This window comes from Aspergillus fijiensis (genome assembly GCF_003184825.1).
Source record: "Aspergillus fijiensis CBS 313.89 unplaced genomic scaffold BO72scaffold_101, whole genome shotgun sequence".
NCBI lineage: Eukaryota > Fungi > Ascomycota > Eurotiomycetes > Eurotiales > Aspergillaceae > Aspergillus > Aspergillus fijiensis.
In genome coordinates this window covers 38,390-58,182 of record NW_024469077.1, presented here as the reverse complement: position 1 = coordinate 58,182, position 19,793 = coordinate 38,390, and the positions used below count along the sequence as shown (strand labels likewise).

The 19,793-nt window shown below is 54.4% G+C and overlaps 10 protein-coding genes across 10 annotated transcripts; 3 read left to right on the top strand and 7 right to left on the bottom strand.

Moving 5' to 3' along the window:
- Positions 1-239: 239 nt before the first annotated feature.
- On the bottom strand, positions 240-1,121 carry BO72DRAFT_481737 (NAD(P)-binding protein; the record flags this gene model as incomplete). The annotated part of the gene is made up of 2 exons (XM_040947695.1): positions 240-677; positions 747-1,121. The coding sequence occupies 2 exons, from the start codon at positions 1,119-1,121 to the stop codon at positions 240-242; spliced, it is 813 nt and encodes a 270-aa protein (XP_040795464.1).
- A 327-nt stretch (positions 1,122-1,448) lies between these two features.
- On the bottom strand, positions 1,449-2,048 carry BO72DRAFT_503411 (UbiX family flavin prenyltransferase; the record flags this gene model as incomplete). Its single annotated transcript, XM_040949119.1, has 1 exon — positions 1,449-2,048. One exon carries the CDS (start codon positions 2,046-2,048, stop codon positions 1,449-1,451), a length of 600 nt encoding a protein of 199 aa, XP_040795463.1.
- A 405-nt stretch (positions 2,049-2,453) lies between these two features.
- Positions 2,454-4,088, top strand: BO72DRAFT_442017 (UbiD family decarboxylase; the record flags this gene model as incomplete). Its single annotated transcript, XM_040943496.1, has 2 exons — positions 2,454-3,500; positions 3,561-4,088. 2 exons carry the CDS (start codon positions 2,454-2,456, stop codon positions 4,086-4,088), a joined length of 1,575 nt encoding a protein of 524 aa, XP_040795462.1.
- A 114-nt stretch (positions 4,089-4,202) lies between these two features.
- On the bottom strand, positions 4,203-6,036 carry BO72DRAFT_473253 (thiamine pyrophosphate enzyme; the record flags this gene model as incomplete). Its single annotated transcript, XM_040947190.1, has 3 exons — positions 4,203-4,489; positions 4,563-5,907; positions 5,965-6,036. The coding sequence occupies 3 exons, from the start codon at positions 6,034-6,036 to the stop codon at positions 4,203-4,205; spliced, it is 1,704 nt and encodes a 567-aa protein (XP_040795461.1).
- A 553-nt stretch (positions 6,037-6,589) lies between these two features.
- Positions 6,590-8,295, bottom strand: BO72DRAFT_503403 (FMN-dependent alpha-hydroxy acid dehydrogenase family protein; the record flags this gene model as incomplete). Its single annotated transcript, XM_040949118.1, has 3 exons — positions 6,590-6,850; positions 6,910-8,100; positions 8,166-8,295. 3 exons carry the CDS (start codon positions 8,293-8,295, stop codon positions 6,687-6,689), a joined length of 1,485 nt encoding a protein of 494 aa, XP_040795460.1. The 3' UTR covers positions 6,590-6,686.
- A 285-nt stretch (positions 8,296-8,580) lies between these two features.
- BO72DRAFT_532723 (Zn(II)2Cys6 transcription factor) lies at positions 8,581-11,054 on the bottom strand (the record flags this gene model as incomplete). Its single annotated transcript, XM_040950451.1, has 4 exons — positions 8,581-9,594; positions 9,669-9,920; positions 9,980-10,748; positions 10,834-11,054. The coding sequence occupies 4 exons, from the start codon at positions 11,052-11,054 to the stop codon at positions 8,581-8,583; spliced, it is 2,256 nt and encodes a 751-aa protein (XP_040795459.1).
- Positions 11,055-11,428: 374 nt separating this feature from the next.
- On the top strand, positions 11,429-13,212 carry BO72DRAFT_442016 (aldehyde dehydrogenase; the record flags this gene model as incomplete). Its single annotated transcript, XM_040943495.1, has 2 exons — positions 11,429-13,000; positions 13,068-13,212. Exons 1-2 carry the CDS (start codon positions 11,676-11,678, stop codon positions 13,210-13,212), a joined length of 1,470 nt encoding a protein of 489 aa, XP_040795458.1. The 5' UTR covers positions 11,429-11,675.
- Positions 13,213-13,618: 406 nt separating this feature from the next.
- On the bottom strand, positions 13,619-15,839 carry BO72DRAFT_442012 (flavin-containing monooxygenase; the record flags this gene model as incomplete). The annotated part of the gene is made up of 2 exons (XM_040943494.1): positions 15,409-15,839; positions 13,619-15,327 (listed from the first exon to the last, which is right to left on the bottom strand). The coding sequence occupies exons 1-2, from the start codon at positions 15,452-15,454 to the stop codon at positions 13,619-13,621; spliced, it is 1,755 nt and encodes a 584-aa protein (XP_040795457.1). The 5' UTR covers positions 15,455-15,839.
- A 27-nt stretch (positions 15,840-15,866) lies between these two features.
- Positions 15,867-17,464, top strand: BO72DRAFT_532720 (FAD-binding oxidoreductase; the record flags this gene model as incomplete). The annotated part of the gene is made up of 3 exons (XM_040950450.1): positions 15,867-16,937; positions 16,997-17,263; positions 17,321-17,464. Exons 1-3 carry the CDS (start codon positions 15,873-15,875, stop codon positions 17,462-17,464), a joined length of 1,476 nt encoding a protein of 491 aa, XP_040795456.1. The 5' UTR covers positions 15,867-15,872.
- A 266-nt stretch (positions 17,465-17,730) lies between these two features.
- BO72DRAFT_15141 (LEA domain protein) lies at positions 17,731-19,558 on the bottom strand. Its single transcript, XM_040939235.1, has 4 exons — positions 19,012-19,558; positions 18,514-18,953; positions 18,277-18,446; positions 17,731-18,180 (listed from the first exon to the last, which is right to left on the bottom strand). Exons 1-4 carry the CDS (start codon positions 19,334-19,336, stop codon positions 17,880-17,882), a joined length of 1,236 nt encoding a protein of 411 aa, XP_040795455.1. The 5' UTR covers positions 19,337-19,558; the 3' UTR covers positions 17,731-17,879.
- Between the last annotated feature and the right edge of the window lie 235 nt (positions 19,559-19,793).

Genomic DNA, 19,793 nt, shown 5'->3' with positions numbered 1-19,793 from the left:
GAGAAGCTACGGATGAAGATGAATGCACGGGAACAAATGAGGGTGGCGATGTGGTTCGTTCTTGCAGTGGTGTCTGCTGAATTCTTCGTTGTGGTTCTCTGGTGATCAAGCCCAAAATCATTTATTCCTCGGCTGATTTATGTTTCTATCCAAGCTATGCTGCAAGGTTCTTGTGGCTCCGTCTTCTCCTTCTGCTGAGCAAATAACATTGAGAAAATCCAGGAGTGGCTCCCGCCCTTTTAAACATTGATCCTCCCCACATGCAGCCCTCCCGTGATGGCAATGTCACTGGCAGTGGTATAGGCGGACGCATCACTGAGGAGGTAGACGACTGCGCCGGTCAGATCATTGAAATTGCCAATGCGCCCCAGCGGCGGTCCTTCGTCATAAATGCGGGAATCCTCCCGGCTTTTCTGGGTGCGAACTGCGCGCAACTGCTCCGAATCAATCAAGCCCGGGGAGATGGAGTTCACTCGGATGCCATGCGGCGCCATCTCTACCCCAAGGGCCTCGGTGAGCATGCGCACGGCTCCCTTGGAAGCATTGTATCCGGCCATTCGGTGCTTGGGGAGCACGGTGTGGGCGGTGATCGAGGCGACATGTACAATGCTGCCCGGTGTGCCCTGTTTGAGCAATTGCTTGGCAACTAACTGGGTGGTGAAAAAGGTGCCGAGAACCTGAGGGATGACTTTAGAGAGATGGAGACCAGTCGGAGGCAAGCCTGAACACAGACGAGACACACATACGTTGATTTCTTGGATTCTCGATACCTCCTTCCACGTCTGTTCAATGAAAGGTTTTTCGAGAGCGATTCCAGCACTAGTAAAGGCCCCGTCAATGGTCCCGAGGATTTCCACGGCCGTGTTGAAGCCTGCGACGAGACTATCTTCACTGGAAACATCGGTCGGGATGTAGGCTGTCTGGACGCCAAAGCGAGCCTGAAGAGTCTCAAACTCATCATCCGGGGTGTCTCGTATGTCGAGGACAGCTACACTTCCCCCATGTTCTGCGATTGCACGAACCACCGCGAAGCCAATGCCTTGCGCACCGCCCGTGACGATGTACTTGCGACCTTGAAGCTCAAAAAGCGGACGAATATCACGGAGAGGAACGGCTGCCATGGCGGATTTGGGAACACCGCCTGTCTCTAGTCCTGTGCCCCAGACCTGAACTTTTACATATGTCCATTTCTATTTACCTTACATATAGAGTACATATCGGAATAGCCTCCGGTCCGGGCGGGGGTGATCGGATTTTGCGGAAAGGGGGCCGGAATTGCTGCGAAACAAGCAACGGAGCGGGGCTACTGCCGTTGAAACCCTCAGACAACGTGTACAGTGGACGAACAGTAACACAAAAACCACCACATCACGTCTACCAATGCCTATGGAGTAGACGTACCGCTGGTAGGCTATGTACACCAGATGCCACAGAGCCTGCCATAGCGCTCATGAGTCTCTCCGCAACCCATTCCACCGTGGAGATGTCTCCAGCGTGATCCCGAAATTGTCCAACATTCTCATCACACTCTGATCCACAAGATCATCCAACCCCTGGGGCTTCGTATAAAAGGCAGGCACGGGAGGGAAGATCACGGCGCCCGCTCGTCGTAAGGCCAGCATGTTTTCTAGGTGGATCTCGCTCAACGGGGTTTCGCGTACCACCAGCATCAGTTTCCGGCCTTCCTTTAAACTGACGTCCGCGGCGCGAGCGATCAGATCCTCGCAATAGCCCATCCGCACGGCTGCTAAGGTCTTCACACTGCAGGGTACAACGATCATGCCATCGTGCAGAAAGGAACCGCTGGAGATCGGGGCGGCCAGATCCCGGGCGGAGTAGTTGTAGGTCGCGAGGGAGCGGAGATGCGCGTCGGGGACCTCGGTTTCGTACTTCATTGTGACGGATGCCCACTTGCTCAGGATGAGGTGCGTCTCGACTCCTAGTTGCTTGAGTTGTTCGAGGAGACGGATGGCGAAGACTGTGCCCGTTGCGCCGGTGATTCCGACCACAATGCGTTTAGGCTTAGAGGCCACGGATGGAGAATGCATAGCCCTTGCATGTTGTTTCCATGTAGGAATTGCTAACCGTCCAAGAAGTGGGCTGGACCAGGGACGGCAGAAGGCTCGCGACCGAGACATGGCCTGAAAGGGGAGGTGTAGCATGGTGAGCAGTCAGAATTGCCTCGCAGGGGAACTCAAAACCTGCCATCACCACTATATACGTGCACAGGACATGTATGGTCACTTAGGGGGCCGGAGTGCACAATAGGACAGGTGGTTTGGTGAAGGCCGGTCAAAGGCCGTTCACATTCCATCGGAAACCTTCCGATGAGTGGATACACCAGCATACTGGGAAATCACTGTAAGGTAGAAAGATATACCCGTGTAGTGTACCAGTCGGGTGACAAGTGCGCATATCCTCATCTAAAGCAATGCTCGCAGGACTCCAACACGATGTTTAGAATCTCAGCTACTCATGGCCGATGGACGTCCGCACATGGAAGCCAGCGCCACTATGTTCACCAGGCCACACCCCAAGGCACTGCCCCGGATTTCCGCTCGTTTCTCAACACACTACGCGCGGACGGCGATCTGGTGGATATTTACCAAGAAGTCGATCCTCATCTCGAGGTCGGGGCAATTGCTCGACGCGTGAGCGAGCGAAACGCCCAGGTGCCGTTATTCCACCAGGTCAAAGGCGCCCGCGATGGACTGTGGAGGATGACTTCGAATCTCCAGAGTCTATGTCAGTCCCCGACAGAGAGACTGGGACGCATCGCCCGAGGTATAGGGCTACCGCCGAGTGCGAGTTGGCGCGAGATCAACACCAAGCTCCTCCAAGCGAAGCGATCCTGCCCTTCAGTCGCCTCGTCTCCCGTGCTCTCGACCGGTCCATGCAAGGAAAACAAAATCTTTGGGGACCAGATCAATATGATGCAACTTCCTGCCCCTCTCCTGCACCAGGGGGACGGCGGGAGGTATGTACAGACCTATGGAATGCATATCCTTCAGTCCCCCGACGGTTCCTGGATCAACTGGTCCATCGCGCGCGCCATGATTAATGACCGGAACAAGCTGGTCGGCCTCTGCATTCCTCCGCAGCATAATTGGCAGATCAAGGAAATGTGGAGGAAACAAGGACATGCAGAGGTTCCTTGGGCTCTGGCTCTGGGAGTTCCCCCGGCCGCCATCATTGCCGCGGGTTTGCCCATCCCTGATGGCGTCTCAGAGTTGGATTATGTCAATGCCATCACCGGCTCCCCAATGGGTCTCGTGCGCTGTGAGACCAACGACCTTCTGGTCCCAGCAAGCTGTGAAATTGTCTTCGAAGGAACATTGTCTAACACCGAAACGGCCCTGGAGGGCCCCTTTGGCGAATACTTTGGCCATGGCTTCGAAGGCGAGAGCAGACAGATGCCAATATACCATGTAAACGCCATTACCCACCGGGGGAATGCCATTCTGCCTATATCGGTGCCTGGGGTCATAACGGACGAATCGGTGAGTCGGTTGCCTGCATGCGTCCGCAAAGGAGTAGCCTTCCTGACTGACGGCTCTCAGCACACTCTAGCTGCCTTGATGGTGCCAGAGATTCTAGATATCTGCCTGGAACACGGGCTCCCAATTTCCGATGCATTTGCACCGCTGGAGACCAACGCGACCTGGGTGTTCCTCCAAGTGAACTCGGAGCGACTCAGGTCCATGGGTACCAACGCACAGCAGCTATGCAGGTCTATCGGGCAGACAGTGTTCCAGGATAAACGCGCGTGGCTGGCCTCGCGACTGTTCCTGGTGGGAGATGACATTGACATCTACGATTTCCAGCAGACGATGTGGGCAGTGGCTTGTCGCTCACGCCCCGGTCAGGACGATTACGGGTTCGACGATGTGCCTGGCTTGCCCCTCGTGCCCTCGATGCGTGGTAGTCCACGCCCTTGTCGCGGGGGCAAAACCGTGACCAATTGTCTTCTCGAGTCGGAGTTCACGGCCGGTGGTCGTGATTGGCACAAGGTTGACTTTCAGCATGCTTATCCCAAGGATGTGCAGGAGCGCGTGTTGTCACGCTGGGGGGCAATGGGGCTGAAATAGCCACCCCGTTCGGGCACTCGACCGCCAACGTCGAGGTTCAGATTAGGGCTTTATATTTATCAGATTGCAAGCTAGTGTTTACCAGTCCGTCCAGAGTTCGAGTGTAATCTGTAACTACAGCCGCGAAACCAGCTCGGCAGCCTGCCAGGACTTGCTTAACCGGACCTCCAACACTGCCAGAACGCCCTTCTTCACGCTTTCCACTGCCTGGGGCAAGAGCTGTTCGAACTGCTCTGCATTGCCCGCAACCCCGGCCCAAGCATGGTGGCCTGCTGCGGCTTTGGCGATGCCGGCATAATCCGGGGTGGGACTGAACGAGATATTGAGATCCAGATTGTTCACCTGCGATCCTAACCCGGCGGGATGTACCAGCTCTAGTGAGTTGCGAGGAGCGTTCCATCCTAGTAGATAGTTGACCCCGTCATGTTAGCCACTCGAGCGACGATGGACGGGACAACCGTTTTAGTTACTTACCGTTGTTACTGAGAACTATGGTGAGAGTCGCCAGGTTGTACCGTCGAGCAATCCAGTAGACTGTCCCCGGAGCACCAAACATATACGTCCCATCCCCTACAATTTCGCACACAAACTTGCCTTTGCCATTCCCACCCAGCAAGTGATCGGACGCCAGCTTAACGCCCAGGGTAGCGCCCCCCGACCAGCCGAGTCCGCCAGCGCCGCAGTTGACCAGATGGCCCGGGGCATCCACCTGCAGCTGATTGGTGATGGGCATCGCATTGGTGACGGTCTCGAGGCACCAGATGGTATCCTGCGGTAATGTCTCGCGCAGACGGCGGCCGAGATAGTGGCTGTCGATTAGAGCTAGCGGATTCTCGAGGTCTGCAGCTGCGAGTGCGAGGGCGGCCAGCCGCTCATGGTGCGCGTTCTTGGTAGCTGCACCACGGTTGAGATACTCGGCTGATGCGAGGATAGGGGTAAAGCCCTCGTTGCTCGCGATGTACGACTGCAGTTGGCGGAAGGCGGTGGTTGCATCTGCCCGGTAGGTCTTCGAAGCATTGATGTACCACAGGTTGAGGTTGTTCTTCAGGGGGTCGATGTCGATGTGCACAATCTTGGCGTGCTGAGAGGGACGACAGAGAACGGGAATCCAGGGGACCGCCGCGTGAACGACTAGGATAAAGTCGGCCGTGGGAATGGCTTCGTGGGCTCCGATTCCCAATCCCAAGGATGCCGGATGGGTGAAGGGGAAGCTCACATCACTCCCCAGACAGTCCAAGACGCGCAACCCCGGCACCATGTCAACGAGGTCAACCAGCGCAGGCAATGCCTGATGATCTCTGCCCGAGTGCCCAACAATAATGAGAGGACGCTGAGCGTGAACCAGGAGGGTGGCAATCATCTCCACCCCGTTCTCTGGCAGCGCGGTGGGCGAAACGGCTCCCCAATGAGCCCGCTCAATCGTGTAGGGCTCAATCTTGGCTTCCAGCACCTCTCGCCCTGCCGTCAGATACACCGGTCCAGGCGGGTCGCTCGTCGCGAACTGCATCGCCCGACTTACCATCTGCTTGATATTCTTTCCCGTGCGGATCTCCCCGGTATACCGACAGTATTGCGAGACAATCTGGCGTTGCTCCTTAGCATCCTGCAACCAATGCACATACTCCGTTCGAGACCCGGACAGTTCGCCATCGATGGTGAAGGGCGAAAGGCCTGCGAAGATAAGAACCGGACAGTAGGCGGCAGAGGCATTGTGAACTGCACAGCCCAGAGCTTGAGTTCCAACATCAACATGCACGATGACCGCTTGGGGCTTGCCGGTTAGTCGAGCAAATCCATCGGCCATCGATAAAGCCACCATCTGGCCAATACAGTCAGTGGGATCTCACACGTACTTGGACAACTACGGCAGTCGTACTTCGTGTGGGCAGGTTATAATCTCAGGGAATCGACCTTTCCTGAACTTCTTCCCGTAGACGATCGCCTCCATGATGGCCGGGTGATCCGACCCCAGATTCACGAACACATATGAGACTCCGCCCTGTGACTCGGAGAAAGGTAGTTAGTAGGACACCTAGTACTCTTTTTCTTTTTCCCGGATTTAGCAAGATAGACCCTACCTCCCACAGAGCCTCGAGGAAAGCGGTAGCAGCAGTGTAGCTCCTGACCCCGCTCGGTTAGCCAGCTATCACTTATCGTTCGGTACAACGCCTTCGGCGATTGGGACAAACACTCACATTTTCAATCGAAGAACCGTAGGAACAGGGAATCTGTGACACTGTACTCCTTGAATCATCATATCTCATTCAGTTTTATATCTAATGCAGTGCTACATTGGCAAGCTACATCGTCCCCATCGGAAGAGATGCGGTGGCGCGTCAGTTCCGAACAGCGTCCGTCCCGCATCGGAAGCTGCATTCCGATCATCTATTACTTGGCTCTCGGCAATTGAACTGTAGAGATTGATATGATGATGACTGATGATTCTGAACAGAGAGAAGGAAGAGAGGGTGCAAAGCTACAGTCCGCCTGGGACAACCTTCCCATGCTTACAGCGCAACGCGCCACCTGGCTGCCGAGACGGTGATATCTTGATACAGAAAAAGAGCCAAAAGGAGGTGGACTAAGAAATCTGTGCCATCACATTTTCGCTCTCGCACCTTCAGCTGCGAGCTCTTCTGGAAGGCCATTTTTTGGTGGCAACAGGCGATCCAAATCGGCGGTGTTGATGTATCTAGGGCTGGCGTCTCGCAGGTTGGTCAATCCTACCAGCTGCATCGCCGTCTCGACTTCCTGTTTGAGGACTAAGAATGCATCATGACTGTTAGTACTGTCGACCAGTTCTTATTCTAGGTTTATCTACCTTCGATGGCATGAAGCACTCCCGGCTCCCCGTAGGTCAAGGCGTAGATGAACGGTCGACCCAGACCGACGGCCGAGGCTCCCAAACAAACGGCTTTAACGACATCAGACCCTCGTCGGAACCCTCCGTCTACCAGAACGACCATTTTCTCGAACGCCTCCAGGCAGTCACGGCGGATCTCAAGAAGGGTCAAGATGGATGGGGGCGCCGTGTCGGCGGCGCGGCCACCATGGTTACTGACCACAATGCCGTCGAGACCGTAACGCAGGGCAAGATGCGCATCTTCTGCCCGCTGAATTCCTTTTATCAGCAGCGGCAGTCCGGTAATGCTCCGAAGCCAGGGGATATCCTGCCAGTTGAGAGTAGGATCAATGAACGAGCTATTCGACTTGGCTAAGCCCGCATACACATTCATGGGTGGGGCCCCCAGCGGCTGCTGCTGGTTGATACTCACTACCAGGCCCCTGCCTCCCTCGGGCTTGAGCCGCTCATCGGCCTCTCGCTTGGACATCACGGGGAGATCGGCGGTGATCAGAAACCCCTTGACCTTCCCGGATGCCGTGGCCTGCCGTATCTGTGCTTCCGTTTTGCTCCGATCTCTGTTGATGTATACCTGCAGCCATGCCTGCTCCGGGGTCGCATCAAGGATCTCGGCGAGGGAATGGGAGGCGGTGGTAGCGATGCATTGCACAATTCCGGCCTTATACGCTGCCCGTGCCAATGGAAGTTCACCCTCTCTACAGACACTCTTGGCCGCACCCACCGGCGCGATGTATACGGGCACCTTGAATTGACAGCCCAGCAACGTCCGGCGCGTGGTCACTGTCGAGATGTCGCGCATGATCGCCGGTCGCAGCCAGATCCGCTGCAGCATCGTCTGGTTGGCATCTCGCGTGAGATTGTCGTTGGCCGCACCGCTGTTGAACGCCCATGACTTGGGGCTTAGCTGGTCTCGGGCGACCTTTTCGAAGTCCTTGAGACTGAGAGCGTCGCTGAGAGGGGGCTTGCGAGGAGCCTGGGGCGAGCGTGTCGGGGCTGTCTCGGTCGCGACCGAGGTCAGCCAGCTCGGGGGAACGGTAGAGGTGTCCAACTCGCCGATGCAGGAGCCGTGGAGTTCGGTGGCGATCAGCGAGGAGGAATGGGCGTTATTGTACTCCACCGACGCATCTTTGCCGGCATGTTGGTAAATGACTGGGGTTCGGTTGTGTTAGAGGAGACAGGAGGATCAGGATGCTAGGCAGGTAGGGCTTCCTCACTCTGGGCTCCCCCCGGATGTGTCGGGGCAAATTCAGTCACGTCGTAGACTTTCCCATTGACTACAATCCAGATATCTGTCTCCAGACTATGGGTTTCCACTTCTTTTGCAGACACTATTCGGGAGAACATGTTGCAGAATTAACTCGTTTGAAATTCAGCCTGAACACAAATATTCTGGCTTGCCCTGGGTGCAGTGGGCGGCAGAAGCAGTAGTTATCTGTACTCGCTCGTATGATAAGCCCAATTCCGCATCCATCGGAACGGCTAAACCAATAACAGATATCATCAACCCGCTATATTCCTCTTTCCGCATGATTTTTAAAATACGAATTATCTTCTCGATCGTGTGGAAATGGGGGACCCGTAACCCAATAGTAGCTGACAGCGCAGTACAAAATAGGAACATCGACGAGTTCAATTCTCGGATCTACTCAAGGAGATAGGATGGCTACTGGTAGACTCAGATAGGCCGGATTCGGTTCGCAAATGAGGCCGAAGCAGCTTGTTTAACTCCGTCCAGATCGTGCCATCAAGGAGCTGATCCAGCGGTGGATCATTGTCCGAAGCCAGTGGCGCCCAATCGAACAACAGGTCCGCTTGATCTGACCCCCCATGATCAGCTCCCCGTGGCGATGGCAAGGTCCAATCGCTCAGGTCTCCTCCAGTGGGGTCCGCGAAGTTCGGAACCATGGAGCTCTCCGAGGTTTGCAGACTACTAGGGTTGACGGGCCCCTCAGTCGGCGCGGCAAAAATGCCGTCTATAGAGATGAATTGAAGACGAACCAAGATCCCGAGAATGTGCCGCAGACGGCAGTGGAGCTGAGCGCATGCTGGAGATAGTCCAGAGCAGGCGTCGGTTAGCTTCAGCACATTTTTGAGAGGGACGCAAACGTCGCGCGTGATGGAGCTTGACAGCCCGGTCTTGGACGTATTGTCAAGGGGGCCGCTGTAGGTGTAGATGATGCTGAGTAAGATCAAGGCTGCAGCGGAGGCGACGAATTGACTGAAAAGAGCGTGCAGCCGGCGATACAAATCGGTTTGTGCATCGAGCTGCTTCAGGATGGTGATAGTCTCTACAGCAGTGTCGATTGCCTGCGAGATGTGCGCCTGAGTGGGCTTGACGGGGCTGTTTTGGAAGAACAATGGTCGAAGCATGAGGATTCGGAGCTGATTGGCACGCAGACTCAGTATCGTTTGGATGAAATCGGAGGCTTTGTCAGAGTTTGAAGAGACTGAAGGGACTGGGGAGGAAAGAGACTGGAGTTTAGCGATTGCAGACTGTTGCCACCGGTCGATCTGATAATTAATAAATTGAAATTGTTCCTCCTCGTACAGGTCCGGATTCACAGGTAGACCCGCAGTTGCATTCACGATCTTCGAACTGATGACACAGTAGGACATCATCGCATTCAGATATTGCGTCTTGACCTATGCAGTAATAGTCAGAGTATCAGCACACTAACTTGAATTCTTCCCATGACAGGCTGGTGGGCATAACGTACGAGGTGTAGCTGTGCAGGGACCAATGACCCGTCGTCCATGTGACGGGGAAGCCCTAGAGCCGTGCTCCATTCATGGTCCAGCACAAAAATACTCCACATCAATGTTGTCGCCTTTACTTGCTCTCCCTCGTCACCAAAGGCTTTCTGTAGTGTCATCGGTCGGTGTAGGCCGAGCTCTAAAGCTAAGGAGGCGGCAACACCTCCAAGTCTCCACGCCATTCGTAGACTTCCAGAGAATAGGTGATAAACTGCCTGTTAATCAGTTTTAGTAAAGTCCAAATGTCCAACGACGGAGTGCAGGGAGGACCGACACCAAGCAGGACAAGGATCACGCCCCTCAGACTAATATGCTCAGAAACCAGAATGTGGTTTAGCTCATTTTCAACGCCCTCAAAGCAGCTTGCAATCAAATCGGTCCGCTGGATTTCTTCCATGCGCAATGCAATGGACAAAATGAGGCGGATCACGATCACGTCGTAAAGAGCTGGCTGATTTCTCAGCGACTGGCGAGTATCTGTCAGGCGAGCATAAAGCGCGTCCAGACGTGAGAGAATCACAGATATATCCACCACCGGATGAAGCAGCCCCACGGTGTTGGAATACGACACCACCAGTCTCCTAGCCTCAGTATGAGGGATCTCAAGGAAGACCCGAACTGACGTGTGCTCGGGTTGGATGTGGGCCTTGGATAAGGCAGCAGGACCATCGGTTCCACCCTCTCGTATGAGCCTCGTCCTTCCTTGTCGTTCGTCTTCTCGGTTGTAGAAGGCATCAAGGTGAGAGGCAGGCACTGCAGTAGGGTCCTGCAAATGAGCCAGCTTCAGACTGGCAAGCTCAAAGCTATAATCAGGGGATGTCAAGCCTTGATAACGAGGCGCCACTGTGGAAGGAGGAGAAACGACCATAGTGGTGACGAATCGGCGGCGCTTGGAGCCTGGCTCCAAGCACTCCTCGGAGGCCGGGGTGTCCGGAGTACGCTGCTTGCCCCTTGCTGCTGAGGCTCCGTGGTCTATTGATCCCTTCAAGGACTGAACTTCAGCCTGCAGGGACTCGACTACCTCACTCAAGCGATGGACCTGGCTGGAATCGAGGAGCCCGCTGTTAGTGCTCGTCTAGACTCCCACACGATCTGCCTATCTTTCTCTTCCTCTGGGCTTGAAAATACCTGCTCACAGTACCCTGATAGTCCGGGGGGAAGTGACGAGCTACCGGCTCTAAGTCATATTGGCAGGTGACTCCGCGACTCTCACAGTGTTTGCACGGATCATCTCCACTACAGCGCTGTTTTCGTCGTTTACAAGTCAAGCAGGCGCGCTGGATATAAGGAGCACGCTTGTTGCGGCCGACTCTTTCCTGGTCCGCTCGGGCTGGACGAGTCTGTGACATTATGTGCGAGGTGATGGAAGGTTGCTGTGGGCAAAGGGACCGGAAGCGAGAGACCTGTTGCTTAAGGGGGGAGAAACAAAGGACAGGTTGTTATCGCAGATTTGGCCGTATGGGGGACGGTCAGTGCACCCCCGCATTTTGATGATAGGTACTGTACGTACAGTACTGGTAATGCTGCCAGCTTTACAGAACTGTAATCTATCTCACATGCCCCACTAAGCTACCATCTTGCCACGCAATGCTTGTCTTCAGTCGCCTCCCGGCTGGTGGAGTCAATGCAGTAATTCATTGACAAGAAAAGACCCAGCCCTTGACTTATCAATGGCTAATAGAGAATCAAGAAGTAATCTTAGACTATTTCTCAAGCCAGGATGCTAAACAATACGTTAGGCCTTAATGGAGATGGTGGTTTGGACTGAATATCACCCTTTGGCAAGCTAACCTGCCACGAATCCGACGAATCCGCCGATTCCGACAATTCCGACAATTCCGACTCATGATACATCCATCACTTACTCGCAGAGGATCGCCATCCCCCCTCCTCCAAAACCAGACGAGACGCTCTTATCAGCGCCAAACCGAGCAACTATTGCCAGGTCAGCCCATAGCCTATCCTCGGCAATGTCATTCTCTCCGAAGCTGGCAGGTTTATCCCCCTCCAGAGTCCCACGACAGGTCCCTCTCTGGATCAATGGGACCACTCGCACCACCGCAAAGGCCTTTCCTGTTCGCAGCACCCTTACCGAGAAAACCATCTACCAGTGCTCAAATGCATCAGTGGCGGATGCAGACGATGCTCTGGCCAGCGCTGTCATGGCATTCCCCTTGTGGGCGCAAACAAAACCCGCTGCTCGGCGGGACGTGTTTCTGACAGCGGCTGACCTGGTAGACAAACGACGAGAGAGATTGGAGAATACTCTCCGTGAGGAGCTAGGCACCAGCGCTGAATTTGCGCGCATGAACACAGCCACAGCTGCTGAAATGCTCCGTGATGCGGGCGGGCGGTTGGCCCACACGCTCACGGGGCAGATTCCACACCCCCAAAAGGCAGGGCAAAGTGCGCTGCTGTATCGCGCTCCGTATGGGGTGGTTCTGGGGATTGCACCCTGGAATGCACCCTACCTGCTCGGGGTGCGCGCTTGTCTCTACCCGATCGCAGCCGGCAATACGTGTCTGTTAAAGGGATCCGAATTGAGTCCCGGGTGTTTTCACCACATCGGCGAAATCTTTCACGATGCCGGCCTCCCCGCCGGGGTGCTCAACCTCTTGTATACCACTCGAGCGGACTCAGCTGTAGTGACGAACCACCTGATCCGTGCCCATCCTGTACGCAAAGTCAATTTCACCGGCAGTTCGGCCGTTGGGGCGCTCGTCGCGGCTGAGGCAGCGAAGTCATTGAAGCCTGCATTGATGGAGCTGGGGGGCAAGACCTCCGCTATTATTCTTGAGGATGCCGATATACGACTTGCCGCGCGCGAATGTATCAAGGGGGCCTTCATCAACTCAGGCCAGGCCTGCATGAGCACTGAGCGGATTCTTGTTGCTCGCAAGATCCTGGGGCCGTTTCGTCGGGCGCTGCTGGAAGAAGTCGCGCGTTGGAAGTCCGCCGCTGACACGCCGTGTATCTTGATCCAGCAAGCGGCAGTAGCCAGGAATCAAAGACTAGCCCAAGACGCGGTGTCCAAAGGAGCCAGTCTTCTGAGTGGTGGTCCGGATTCGAGCGAGAAGTTTCAACTACGCCTGCAACCCATGGTGCTGGAAGGCGTGGACAAGCGCATGGATATCTATTATGAAGAGAGCTTCGGTCCGTTGGTATCACTTTACACCGTGGACACTGAGGAGGAGGCGGTGGTTTTGGCCAATGATACCGAGTATGGCCTAAGCTGCTCGCTTTTTACCGCAGATCTTGCGAAGGGACTGAGGCTGGCACGTCGTATCGATAGCGGGTGAGTCTGTCTCGTCACTTTCGCTTCTCTCAAACCTATTTACTATTGATTAACCCGATGCAAACAGCGCCATCCATATCAATTCGATGAGCGTTCATGATGAGGCTGCCTTGCCACACGGAGGCCAAAAAAGTAGCGGCTGGGGCCGATTCAATGGGGAATGGGGGCTTCACGAATTTCTGCAGTCCAAGACAGTAACCTATCTAGACTAATAAACCCCTGTCCACTTTGAAGCATGTACTTTGAAGGTGCATATTTATGCAATTCATCGATCGTACCTTCCATAGACACCAATTTGACCTAGCTATGTTCTAACGAGAGAGTAGGGAATCGAGTCGCTCCAGCTGATGACACGGTGCCAGCAGGCAGGGATGTGATACCGCTGCAGCCAGCATAGAACAAGGGACTGACTAGTATCTTCCTGGTTGAGGGAGAACAGGTGGTTCTCGTCGGTCCAGCGCAGAACCGAAACGGAGGAGTAATTCGAAGATCCACCGCAACCATAGGTGCGTCCTCCAACGCAATAGGGTGAGAAGGAAATAATAGGTATTCTGTCTCCAATTGAGCTAAACTAAGAAACGCTTGCAAGACTAAAGAGCCTTAAAGGATATGAGTAAGTCAATGACAAACTAAGTTAGTCTTCACTGGCGAAATGTCATTTTGGCGAGGTGACCAATGTCCCTGCTTCCACTCCTCCACTACGTCTTGATAATCCCACGGCTTGTAGGGCTCAGTAAGTTCGGAAGTGGCCGACGATTTCCGATGGTGCTTCAATCCCAGGTCCTTCAGCAACAGATCGAAGTATGGGAGCGCGTCGAAGGCGAAATCGGCAACATCCTCTCCGTAGCCACAGGGATACCGCCATTTACCCCAGACGGAGTTGATCACTGCCTCGTGGACGACGGCGTGCTGGGTGGGGGGCATGCGGTCCAGTGCCCCGTCGAAGTAAGCGGAAATCCACAGTCCTTGCAGGCTTGCACAAATGGCTGTACTGGCCGAGGATATCATACCGGCAAAGGCCAGAGTGCGCCTTTCCCACAGGGCTGGGGGCACCATGAATCGGTAGAGTCGCCAAGGATTGGATTTCTGGCGTTTCGCGGCGCCCGATGTCCGAAGGCAAGGCTGCGACTTGAGACCTGGAAAGCGAGAGAGGATTTCATCATCGGCGAGGCAGAGGAGACGATCCATTTCGGTGGGATCGGAGACAGGCCGGCAATCGAGATCCACAAATTCTATAGCGGAGCCCTTTTTCCAGCCAGTAGCACAAACTATTGCATCTGCTTGGAGCGTCTCCCCAGTGCTCAGGTGTACATGGCGGGGCCCCAGCTCGGTAATATTCGCCGTATGGATGCAGATTTTGCCCTCCTTGACCAGATCAAAGATGCTGGTATCGAAATTGTGGATGGAGACACCCGAGCCTGTCCAATAAGCCGAGTACCACGGTTTCAGTGCGAGTAGCGAGGGGTGATGATGATCCTCATACCCGTTCGATTCAACAATATCCGCAGAAAGTATGGACCAGAAGTTGTTCACGAGAAGGTTCCCCAACTTGGTACCGTGCAGAAACGAGCGCACGGTCGAGTAGCCATCCTCATCTTGCCAAGGACTCGGAGAGAACCACGACAGGCAGCGCGTATGAAGTAGTTCCTCCATCTTTCTTTTGAAGGGGGTCACGAACGGCTTTGCCAGCCAGACAGGTCCATTTCCATCGGGCCGAATGATGAGGTCGACCTGCACACCAGCCTGCGTATATGCATAGCTCACGTCCAAGGCCGATTTAGCGCCCCCGACCACGACGACTCTTTTGCAGCTTGTCAATGTGCCTGCCTCGCGTTTGAAATCCTTAGCGTGGAAGACAGGACCGCGGAAGGTATCCTGGCCAGGGTATGAGGGCATATTAGGTAAAGAGGTGAGGCCGGTGGCCAGAATCAGTCGTTTAGTTTCGATTTCCGTCGTGGAGTTGGATGGGTCGTTCGAGCAGGCAACGTGAAGTCTCCACCCATCACCTTCTGACTGTGGCTGCACTGCTGTTACCCGTGTGTGGAATTGAACTCGATCAAAGACTCCAAAATGTTTGGCGTAGTCGGTCAGATAACGATGTAAAGTGGCAGCGGGGATGTGGCTGTCGGCCTTGACCCCATAGACGTCTTCCGACATGGGAAAGTCGGGGTATTCATAAGAGCCCACCATGTTATTCGACTTGAGTCCAGGGTAGAGTCTTTCCTGTCCCCATGTACCTCCACACGAGCCAGCTGATTCGAGGACTACAATGTGGTCCTGAGGGTGCAGCTGAATGTAGTGCTTCGCAGCAGACAAACCAAACCATCCTAAACAATACAACCAGGAGTTAGCAAACTAGGAACTTGGTCCCCCATCATGGGTGGAGATGGTGATTTAGAAAAGCCTACCTGCCCCAACGACAATGAGGTCAATATCTGGAGTTGTTCTAGTCATCTTGTTGGAGGTCGACGATGTGAGCTCCGAATAGTACGGTGCTCTCTGTAAGACATTTCCCCTAAATACCTGGATCGGACAATGCGACTCCCATGTTGCCGCGCACGAGTTGGTGGATAGGACTTCGAAAGGAAAGGCGGGAGAGGGGAAGGGTTCCGCAGATTCCGATGAATTGTTCAATGAATGAATATCCTGATGATCAGGGCGACGAATTGCAATGTCTCAGGTTTTCCGCATTCCGATTCACTATCCACCCTCTCACCCACATTGTCAATTCCGATAGTCTAGCCTGTCAGCAATGACAGCACTGTGGCCACTCAACATAGCTCAGCTTGAGACAAAACCCTTGTTCCGTGCTCCGCCTGAACCCTCAGTAACTTCCCAACTACTCCCTGCCTCGCCAAGCTACGTTACGATCATGTCTCAGCAGCAACCCAGATACACCACGACACCTGACTATGGCAGTGAGAAAGTCCTTTTCCGTGATTCACCGGCGTACGAACGATGCCGGTGCATGAACCCAACCGCCGAGACCCCAGATCGCTATCCTCGCGAGATCCATTTGGTGGAAACCGCCGCCGATGTGGCTGCGGGTCTCAAGCGGGCCTCTGAGCTCAAAACAACCGTGGGGATTCGATCATCGGGTCATATCATGAACCTAGGCAACCTCATCCAAGACGGAATCCTGATTGATACCGTCAACCTCAACCGCCACGTTGACTACAACCCTGTGACCCGTGAGATCTGCTTTGGACCATCTTCGCGCGTGGAGGAACTGGCCGCGGCATTGGGATCGGTTCAACGGTTTTTTCCGCACGGACATGCACCAACTGTCGGCTCAGGCGGTTTCATGCTCGCTGGGGGCCAAGGATGGTTTGTCCGCGGCTGGGGGGCAACCAGCCAGACCTGGATCGAGCGTTTTGAGGTTGTCGTCCCCGATGGGCGTGTGCTCATCGCCAGTCGTACTGAGAATCAAGACCTCTTCTGGGCAGCCCGTGGCTCAGGCTTGGGGTTCTTTGGCGTTATCACGCGCTTCTGGGGACGAACCATCCGTGCCTCCAAGATGTGGGAGCGCACCTTCAAGTTTGAGATTGATGATAATAGCTATGAGCCCCTAATGACCTGGACCATCGAGCGAGGTCGCCATACTCCCAAGTACGGAACCGATCTCAATATCACGATTGACTACCCGGAAAAGTACGATCCCCAATACGATTCCGACGAGATCCCGGCCGGCGCGAAATTGCATCTCAACCTCAATCTTTTATGCTATACTGACACCATTCTCGAAGCCCGGACGCTGATGAGTGCGTGGGATGCGATCCCCGACGCTGTCCGGGAACATCTGCTGGAAATGAAGCCTGTTCAGCGGAGAACCTTCGAGGAGGTCTTCGCCCGCAAACGCGGCTTCTTGGGAAACCATCGCCAAGACAAATGGCAGATCAACTCCATCATGAATGAACCAAGCTGTCCGGTAGGAAAGGTACGTGAAGACCCAGGGGTCCTCATTCAGCCGTACCCAGCTGACGGCTGTCCCTCCAGTTACTCGAGGCGATCAAGCCGGCCATGCTTGAGCTACCCACCCGGACCTCGAGTGTCTTCGCCTGTTTCTGTGACATTGTCCCAGATGAAAAAGATGCGGCCTTGAGCCTGCCGCAAGATTTGTATATCTCAACGATCACTGGCTCGGTCGAATCGCAATCAAAACCCGCCCTCTGGGATCACATGAGGGACCGCTACCAGCGAGCCTTCCACGTCGCTGTAGGACAGTATATCACCGAGATTGATATGAACAACGAGACTGCCAACGTACGTCTTTGTCTGGCTTTAGCCTGCATAGCTACAGAGACTAACCATCGCACACAGACTCGGGTTCTGAGTGATACCGCGCTCGCAAGATTCCTTAAGATCCGCGAGAAGTACGACCCACAAGGGCTTTTTCCGAACTACAAGGCCATCGTTAGAACTCACGCAAAGATGGATAAGCTAGACAGCCTTGCGAAGCTTTGAAGGGCTGGATTAGTCTTCTGTTATCCATCGTCCATTTGTTTCCTCTGATGTTGCAGAGTCGATGATCCGCTAAGAAGCGTATCGGGTTTGAAGTCAGGCTGATTTGGTGCTTGGCCATTCATCCCCGACATACCAGACACTAGGTCATAGTGAGCTTCCCTCCAGTGCCAATGAAGAAGAAGTCGGCCCCGATGTGCTATGCAGACAAGCATTGTAACGTAGCCCACTTCATTAGTATGCGGAATAGTGCAATCTATGAAAGCAACGCGCCTTGTGCATCTCGCTATCTTGCCCATCCATTAGAGACTAGACCAGGTCATTTTTAAGAATCCTGGCATCGTAATCTACTGACATTGCAGGTTGATAACTGGGCGTATGATTCCCGTATGGGGCGCTGCTCTTTAAACACAGTGACTCACGGCTCTTCCATGTATTCCCGCACCTTATACTCGAAGAGCTGGTTCGAAGGTACCGCCGTGTGATCTCGCAATTTCTCCGCCGTGGCTATTCCACACACTGGCACGCGGTACTCAACCCTCCGACCATCTGGCAGAGGACATGGGAAGGGCAAATAGTCCGGTATAAGTCCGAGTTGTGCAAGCACGGTACCTTGATCCCATGAAATATGTTCGTGATACAGTCGATCCCCACGGATATTCACTATTGCCGTGAAGGGGATTGCAGCGCGTTTCTGTGTTGGCGGCACTCCGGGCAGACTGCGTCCCGAAGATTAGTGATCGGTATTGGGGTAGACGTAGTGGACCTGGGAATAGAAACGTATTGGGGTAAGAGAGTGGAATTGAACGACTTACAGCCAATCCAGCTCCCGGTCATGGGTAAATTTAAAGATGAACTCGTCGATGACGCGGTCAATGCCGAGGCTTCGGCTGATCAGCTCTGTCTCGGTATCGGCGGAATTGTTGAAGATGAAGTTGTGCCGGTAGAAGTGAGTAAGAGATTCACGACCAATTCCGCCGGTAAGCTAGGGATATCAGTCTCTTTCCAGGTTCAGCCGTAGAGGCTTTCGCAGGAGAGATCAGTGTTCTCACCGTCGGAACATGATTCACGTATGGCTGAGCAACCATAGTACTCATGGTGTGCTCCACACTTCGGTCGGTGAATTCATAGAAAGTGTGCTCGTCCCAGATGGCCTCCAAATCAAAGTATGGGCCTGCCATCAAGGGCTTTAGGAAAGACAGACTGCGAGTATGAGAGATGGACTCCGGGCCATACAGAAAGTCGTCGGCGAAGGGCGTGGCAAACAAGAAGGATTTGGCGGTGGGGTAATAATACTCCCGGGAGGGCTGCCTGGTCTGGCGGCTCTGAGTCTTGGGTCTTGTGCCCGCAAGGTGGCAGAGAATCGGCTGGGCGGCTGGAGTACAGGCACTTGGGAGTTTAGATCCGGCCTCTCCATACATCACGATTGCGACGATGCTCGGGATACCAGGGATGGTGGTGGCCACGGAAGTCCACAATTGAGGGTCGTACACTTTGCCCCCGGGTCAGGAGTCGACCTCCTTGTTTCACGGGAGGGGAGATCGACGTACCGATTAAGCCTATCTTTCCATTGTCACAGTCCTTGCTAGCTACCAAAGCGTCCAAAGCGATGGTAAATGCATCGTGGCCACCGCCAGCCAAAGCTTGTTCTTGGACTTCAACCACCGAATATCCTTCCTCCGCCCATTTGATGAGGGGTGATGGCACTCCATCGATAATGTCCAGCGAGTGATCAGTGTTGGGCACCAGAAGAATCAACCCTGGACCATGTCCTCTCCGCGACAGAGGCAGCAAGAACGAGATCCCTGGGCCGAGCCGAGTGAGGTTAATGCTTGGGAGAGAAGCAAGCGGTTTGCTGATATCCCAATCTTCCATCTTGATGTTGAGGTGTAGCAGGGGTCGTCGAGCAGGTCCTTTAAGATACAAGGACTGGACAGTTTGCAAGACCGATTCCACAACTCGGCCATTCTATTGAATCGATATAGTCGAGCGGGGAGGGCCGGTGCTGGCCCTGACGGAAAAGCGGCGTCGGAATGTTCCGATGGGGATGTGGTTTTTGTTTTGGCATGACGGCGAAAGGACCCCAGCCGCTTCATCGTTCCGACTCCATCATCAGTGAAGATAGAGTCAGAGATGTGAATAGAGCTGTTGACATCGGGAAGTTGGGTGGGAGGAGCGGATTGCGAAGCTGCCGAGGACAGGACTTGACTGAGTGGGCGCGTCGGGCGGGTGCGGCGGGGGGGCTTGATCACGCAGTGGCAACGGGGTCTAAGGCTTGGGATTGTGAATGAAACGGGACGACCGCTTCGTTTTCCAAGATTAGACAACAAGC

Excerpts from the sequence above, each read along its gene's own strand:
- BO72DRAFT_15141 (XM_040939235.1), bottom strand. The coding sequence starts at position 19,336 with ATGGAAGATTGGGATATCAGCAAACCGCTTGCTTCTCTCCCAAGCATT. Across the intron at positions 18,954-19,011 it reads TGGAAAGATAGGCTTAATCG|TGTACGACCCTCAATTGTGG; the intron begins GTACGTCGATCT and ends CCGGGGGCAAAG. Across the intron at positions 18,447-18,513 it reads ACGTGAATCATGTTCCGACG|CTTACCGGCGGAATTGGTCG; the intron begins GTGAGAACACTG and ends TGATATCCCTAG.